This window comes from Otolemur garnettii, unplaced genomic scaffold, assembly GCF_000181295.1.
Source record: "Otolemur garnettii isolate 467f Iridium unplaced genomic scaffold, OtoGar3 scaffold00006, whole genome shotgun sequence".
In the NCBI taxonomy this organism is placed as follows: domain Eukaryota; kingdom Metazoa; phylum Chordata; class Mammalia; order Primates; family Galagidae; genus Otolemur; species Otolemur garnettii.
In genome coordinates this window covers 31,145,811-31,153,263 of record NW_003852401.1, presented here as the reverse complement: position 1 = coordinate 31,153,263, position 7,453 = coordinate 31,145,811, and the positions used below count along the sequence as shown (strand labels likewise).

The window sequence follows — 7,453 nt, the reverse complement described above, 5'->3', positions numbered from 1 at the left end:
ACCCCATTGTCATTAGTTAATCAGTAAAATGTTAAACAAGCATGGTCATGCTGCTTATGGTTACATTTCACAGTCGATTTCAGCGCCGGTTAAAGAATTCAGGCAGAAAGTGTGGGAACTGAGTAGAGCACCCTCACATTTCATGTTCGTTGCATGAAAACATTTTATCCTGACATCTCATTTGCCTGTTTTTAATGTGAAATAAAGAACAGTTTTAAGATATGAGCTCAGATTTCCTAAATTAAATTTTCTGGTGACTACATATTTGTTTTTTAAGTTTTGATAAGATATGAAGGAAAGAGGACAATGGTTTGTAAGTAAAAGAATATTAACACAATATAGATAGTTGATGGAGACAAGTTTCATGGACTCTTTTGCCAGTTTTGACAGAAAGATAAAGGCAGAGGAACCCACAACAGAAAAGAATATGAACACATCTACTTATGGATGATGGAATTGGACAGAATGTGGCCTCATGGTACAAACAAGCATCTTTGCACAGAGGTCTCCAATCATCACATATACTAGATTGAACAAATTTGCAGAAACTACCAGGACATTAGCGGCAGTTCAAACAAACTTAACATTTCAAATTTGAAAGAATACCATATCAATTTCAATATAAACTTATGTTCATGGGAGTTGGACAGGAAAAATAAAAAGGTGATCTCCAGGTGATTGACGTCAAGCCCTTGCATCAGTTGTACTGTCTGCATTTGGGCAGAGACTCACTCAGGTTCATTCCCAGCCATGCTACGTACACCCCCACACTGGACTGGAGTCCCTTGTCAACAATACAATTTGCAGTAGCACTAAATGAACTCAAGTTTTTGTGAATATTTTGACTTAGGAGACTTACCTCTTTTATCAAGGATGCCACCTGAAGAGCAGTGAGAGGAGTTTGCTCTGCTGGTTTGACAATCACAGTGTTTCCACAGCTCAGGGCAGGTGCTATCTTCATAATAAGTGTGATCAATGGGAAATTCCACTAAAAAGCATCACATAATAGTAGATTCTTTATGTTGCTGAAAAGCATATTTTCATATCTAACTTCTACATTCTAACTTTTGCAGATATTAAATAATAATTGTAGTAGTTTTATGTAACTGGCTGGTATATTCTATTTAACTCCATTTTCAAAAGCCATTAGAAATGCCAGGTATGGTGGCTCATGACTGTAATCCTAGCACAGCGGGAGGCCAAGACAGGTGGATTGCCTGAATTCACTGGTTTGAGACCAGCCTGAGTCAGAGAGAGACCTCATCTCTAAAAATAGGCGGGCATTGTGGCAGGCACCTGTAGTCCCAGCTACTTTGGAGGCTGAGGCAAGAGAATTGCTATTGCTTGAGCCCAAGAGTCTAAGGTTGCTGTGAGCTATGACACCACAGCACTCTATCAAGGGCAACAAAGTGAGACTCTGTCTCAAAAAAAAAAAAAGGCAATTAGAAAATGCTAAAACGCTCTAAATAAACCAGTAGGAAGAGAGTAGGAGAGAACTCCAAAATTCAATCACACACTCCCATTTGAGTTCTTCTTCTACCAGGAAGGTAAAAGTCACTATATAGATTGGCTTCCCATTAAGTATATTGTAAGTTATCTGTAAGTGTTTAAAATGTGTGAATATTCCTCCTATTCTATAGGTCATTTATTGCTATTATTTACAAAGTAGTGTCATTTTGTAGCATTTATTTCTAGGACAAATAATCTTGTTAAGAACAAAGAAACACTGGGTCTAGAGGCCAACTATTTGGGCTCAAACCACTGCTTAATCACTAGCAGCCATGGGACCTATATAAGTTACTTGCTCTGTATGTACGATTTCATCATCTTTAAGTGCTGACAATGGTCCCCTCTACCTCAGATGGTTGTCCTGAGGATTAATCAAGAAAGTAGGCCAAGAGCTTAACACAGTGACTGGTTTATGATAGGCACAAAGTATATGTTATCTATTATCAATATTTACAATTACGTAGTTTTATAGGTATTATTGGCCTTTTTAATTAATGAAAAATTTCATTAAAATGTTGATATGGATACATTTCAATCTCATTGAAATGAAAGATAAATCATAGCCAATTCTTCATCTAAGAACTTCAAGATACTTTGCCATCTTTTTATTCGGCTTTTGAAAGTAAGTCAGTTGAAGTGACATCATTTAGATAGCGTCCTGTCTGTTAAGCTTAAAAGGAAATCTTCACAATTCCACTTAAAAGTATTATCTTCTCTAAAAAGAATGTGGAGGCTCAGAACCTCTTACTTTAAGGCACAATGTATTCCATACAATTCTATGCTCTACAGGCCTCTGGTCTTGTTTCTTCCATTTTAATTTAAAAATATCTTTAGATTATCATTTAATGATTTAAATATAATTATAACACTCTGCTTGTTTCTATGTTCATGATAGAAAGCCTCAATGAGGAGATAGTGTTGGAGACTAGTGGACCCTACTACATTTCACTGAGATGAGAAATGGTGACCCACAGCACATGTGCCAGTGGTGAGCACTTTGCCATATACGTGGCTCTTAAAAAGAGGACATAATATTTTTTAAAAACAACCTATATGGTAAAAGGTTAAGATCTGTTGATTCCATAGTACTGAAATGCCCTCAAGAGACATTCTAGGGTAAAGACAGGGTTTTGGACTACCTAATTCATATCTAAGATGCGTAGTCACCAGGAGACCGAGTTCAACAAATCCTACATGTACTCCACATTGAAGAAATGTATTAGAATCCATTGGTATTAGAGGAAGCTTCATTACTAAATCCAATAGAATTAGAACTTTCTTTCAAAAACTAGAATTATATAGAAGAACAACTTACAGGATTGATTTGGCCACAGACACCAATAGGTTCATGTCTTGTGTAAGTAAAAACATTTCCATCTAGAAAGTGAAACAGAAACACACACTGATATAAATACATGAACGTATTTGACATTCACAGAGTGGTAGTTTGGGGCTGATGGGGAGAATAGTGTAGACAATAATTAAAAAGTAAAACATATCTCCAACTGTTTGCAAAAATGGAGCCCTCAAATTGTAATTCGGAATTATAGGGACCATAAAATGGAATTAGATGAAAGCAAAATGAAAAATTGGAAAAGATATGAAAGATAATTAATTTTATCCCTCATCAGCTTAGAGGGCTGATTTCTCAATCATCTTGTTCTCCACATTTTTTTAAAAAGGAATAAGAAAAGAAGTAGGAGGTCCCTAGCTAATAGAAAAATTACATTCAATTATGTTTCTGTTAGCTCAAAGTTCTAGAGTAATGGTAAATTTTCAAAGTACTATACAAAATTTTAAAAACTAATTTTAAAATTTAAAATAAATCTCCCAATGATTAATAATCTTTTTCTATTCGCCTGTTCTAACATATTTTCTATTTGCCTATAAAACAATAAAAGTAAATTCTCTTCATCCATGAAAAAAATGACCAAAATAAAAGACATTTATTTTTGATCCAGATTTCTTTTTGACTGATTCGTGTTTGTCAAAGTTTGATGTGGTTATCCCAAGAGTTACATTGTGCTTTGTGTTCAATTCTGTTTTAGTTTCCACAGAAGCCTCCTGGCTTCAGCCAGAATTCTCTCTATTGAAATTTATTTACACTTTACATAACTTCTACTATTTTGTCCCAGCATAAAGTGAGACAATTATTAATGGTCATGTTTCTTTAAAAAAAAAAAAGTCATGTTTCTTGGTACCACCAAGAGGAGTTATATTTCTCCTCTTAATTCCCTGGCTGTCACTTCAGACCTATTGGATGTTGCAAGTATTTAGAAAATGTACATCAGGGTAAGGTTAGAGGGTGTTGTATTCCTAAAGGCATAGGTTTACATGAATTCAATTCTACCAGGAGTGTTTCCCAAAGTGACACTTTTTCACATTTCATATGAAGTGTTTTTCATATTTCTATTCCATTAGGTACACGCTCTACTACATACATGTTCATACACACGAGTCCCTAACTCAGGCTGCAAACATAGCACCAGTTTGCTCTGAAGCTATTTGAAACAAATCAGTGTGCATTAGTTAGTTTAATTCACGTGGCCTGACTCTACTGAGCTTGACCAGGTAAGAGATGACCATAACTGATGCATATGGGAACATGAAAAGAGGCATAAATCATTACATTACAGAAAGGGTAAAAATGTCACTATTAGAATAAAACCCAAATCAATAATTCCAGAAACCAGCTTTTAAAATTTTAGGTCCTTACAGAGATAATTGCCTACCATGAGTAATTATGGTTGTAACAATTTTGTTACTTTAATATTTTCAAAGATATCAATAGTGTTATGTTCTACATAATTATACTAAAACAACTTTAAAAGCCATTTATTTGGTGGACCTCATATCCAAGGTTAATTGGGTCTGAGTCTTCCTGGTAGCAAAAATATACAGAGATAGATAGATAGATAGATAGATGCCATCTGATGTACCCTAACAGAACTTTCAGGTTTAGAACTCTGTTTCCTCAAAGTCTAGAGGAAAATAACATTGTCTTATTTGATTGACATTTTAAAAAGGGAGAGTTAAAAATACTCAGCTCTATAGTAACCTCCTCACTGGTACTCCCACCCCCAGTGGTTTCCCAGAGGTACCTACCCGCTGGTATCGTCCGGCCCTGGATCTTGTCAGCCCAGCCTGCGCAGTAGCGTAAAGCTTTCACACCGACTTCTACATCCATGAGATAGGCACTGGAAAATAGTTTTCCACCATTTAGTGCCTCCATTGTCTGAAAAAGAGAACAAATCCCAAATCTAAAATTGAATCAAAGTTTTATATTAAAAATATATATATAGCCAATGTTTTGAATAATCATGTGCTAGAGAATTTTGCAAATAGAAGAAATCTTAAGTCATCTTGTCTGATAGCCTCTTTCTAAAAAGGAGAGTAAAAAAAGTTATAAGTGACTTTCTTGAGGTCAAATAGCAAGATTTGGGTACAAAAGGTGGTAAGATACTGGTTACTAAAGACTAGTGATCTTTAGATCTCACTTTGAATGTCTCCCAGCTAACAAACTTTCTAGGAATCGATCACTATTTAATATCTGCACATCAAGGAACGAGGCCACCTAATCTTAGTCAGATCTGAGCTGAGCTGTCCTGCCTCTGTATTTTACTGTCTACCATCTCTAAATTTAGTCAAACATAAGTTTTGTCGGATTGTACTTAACCTCCCATGGGATCTTATGCTAACAGGCAACAAGCAGATCAGATAAATGAGAGGAGCCAAGTTTAAGCAAACCCTGCTGTCTTCCTACAGGACATTTTGGTTAATACAGCTTTATTGCACACAGCCTCTGGTGCCACAGTTTTGCATATTTTGAACTATGCTAAATCATCAATGAGTAATAAATGGTTCTTTAACAACGGTTGCTGATATTAATCTTTTTTAAAAGTAGGCTGCTTTGTTACTGCCACTTTCAGATAATAAAGGTAATACAGATTTACTGTGGAACCTGATCTTGGTATTGGTTTGTGTTAAATTGGCTTCAGTGTTGCCCAACTGAGAAGACAAAAACAAAAATAAACCTTTACCAAGGATATTATACACTGACTCACCCATCTGCTAAAATATAAACAAAAAAGAAACTATTTTTATAAACACATCAATCATTAGATTTTTTTTTTTGTCTTTAATCTTTGCCTTTTTCACCTATAAAAAGAACATGATTTAATTATGACAATTGTGAACAGACATTTCAGGAACGGGAAAAGTAGCCATTTATTAAATCTCTTGGTGGGCTAGACTAAAGAGGAATAGGATTTATTTTAGAGAACTATTTTGGGCACCTAGAACACATGATGAGTTTTTCAACTAAAAGGATTAAGTTAGTAGTCCAGGACTTTCAGAAATCCACTGCACCATTCCAGGAGATTCAAACTGCATGCGGCCCTGTTCAGGGCTTTGAGAAGAAGTTCTCAGGTAAAGGAAAGCAATTTCTTTAATTTAGTTTAACTTGGGGTTTGCCAAAGTTCAGACTGTAGAACCTATTAGGGCAGCAGAAATTCACATCACCTAGAAGTGGAGTAGAGATTACTATTGGACAATGGACTCAGAGGTTAAGAGTCACACACCAGAGCTGGGAGACAAAATCTATCTCTCTGTAAAGAGCACATGGTGATCACTAAAACTAAAACGGCCTGCCAATAAAAATAACGAGTGCTTTCAAGAGCTCTATCTGCCTGTCCCGTTGGGTTAATACTCACCGCCAGCAGCAGACGGTCTCTCTCGATCAAATCAGCCAATTTGTACAACAGTCGCCCCCTCTCGGAAGCGTCCATGGTGCGCCATGGGGAGCCGATCTGGAAAGCCTGTCTTGCGGCCTTCACTGCTTTGTCGACATCCTCCTGTAATCAAAGGGAATTTAATTCAGTAGGCTGAACACACCAGATCTGCAAATCCACGGGCTGTAACCCAGGGCAGCAGACTGAGGCTCCCTGTAAGCGGCCACCGTGTCTCTGTAGCCTGAAGTCCAGCTCGCTGTGCGCACTCGCTGCGCTGGAGTTCGCGGGTTGAACAAAGCTTTAGAATGACGAGCTCCACACATCTACCCTAAGCTTGATTTTCTAGAATGTAAACCCTATAGTAACAGCTGCTATTGTTTACATGCATGCCCTATTTCAAGCAATGTTCTAATTTAGCTCACTTAATTCTCAGTTGTTTCATGGGACAAGCATGTTCCCCATTTACAGATGAAGAAACTAAAGCAAAGAGGGAGGAGCTTTGCCCAAGGTTAATAACGAAAAGTTAGTCTCACTGCAGAGCCGCGGCTCTTCCCCGCACATCACACCCCTGGTGACTGGGTTTCAGCAGTTCCAGGCTAAGCCCAAGATCCAAAGTAGTGAACATCCTCTTTGATGTCTGTTGACTCTACAGACTGTGCCTTCCCACAAAGGGCTTGTTAAAGGGTGAATCAGAACTTTCCTTTCCTCTCGGAGAGACACGTTAAAAACAGGTGCTCATTCCTTTCGTGCACAGGGAAAGAGGCGGTGGACCTGGCATCCAGAAGGCTCTGCATGTGACAGCCCCTCCTTTCCCTTCTGGGTAACAAGAGATCTTTTTAATCACTAAATAAGTAAAGAAGTCATTTTCTGATTTTTAATAATGCATTGCTGAAAACTACATTTATCCTGGCAGCAGTTCCTCCACACCTGTCTGCCTCCTTGATCCCACTCTCATAGACCTTTCTTCTTTCCTTGCTCTTTCTTCTCCCCTATGTTTTCTGCCCCTCTGGTTCCTTCCTTGCCCTCCTCAGTCACTAACTTTGCCCTGGCCACTCCATTCCCCTGCAGATCTGACCTCTTCTGAGCTCCCACAGATTTACATATTGTAAGGAGCACCACCTCCCTCTTTCATTACTTTTTCATATGTCCATTTATTTTCCATCAAATTAGTTGTCAGTGCCTTAAAGACACAGGTCACTTCACTGTGATTTTGT

General features: G+C 37.6%; 1 protein-coding gene across 1 annotated transcript in view; it reads right to left on the bottom strand.

Moving 5' to 3' along the window:
• Positions 1-7,453, bottom strand: part of LOC100966723 (aldehyde dehydrogenase, cytosolic 2) — a 41,276-nt gene that overhangs the window by 26,837 nt on the left and 6,986 nt on the right. The window contains exons 2-5 of the mRNA XM_012813689.2: positions 6,222-6,362; positions 4,615-4,744; positions 2,825-2,886; positions 777-988 (exon numbers count right to left, since the gene is read on the bottom strand). Coding sequence (XP_012669143.1) covers positions 777-988; positions 2,825-2,886; positions 4,615-4,744; positions 6,222-6,296 — 479 coding nt within the window. The 5' untranslated portion in view covers positions 6,297-6,362. The remainder of the gene's footprint in view (positions 1-776; positions 989-2,824; positions 2,887-4,614; positions 4,745-6,221; positions 6,363-7,453) is intronic.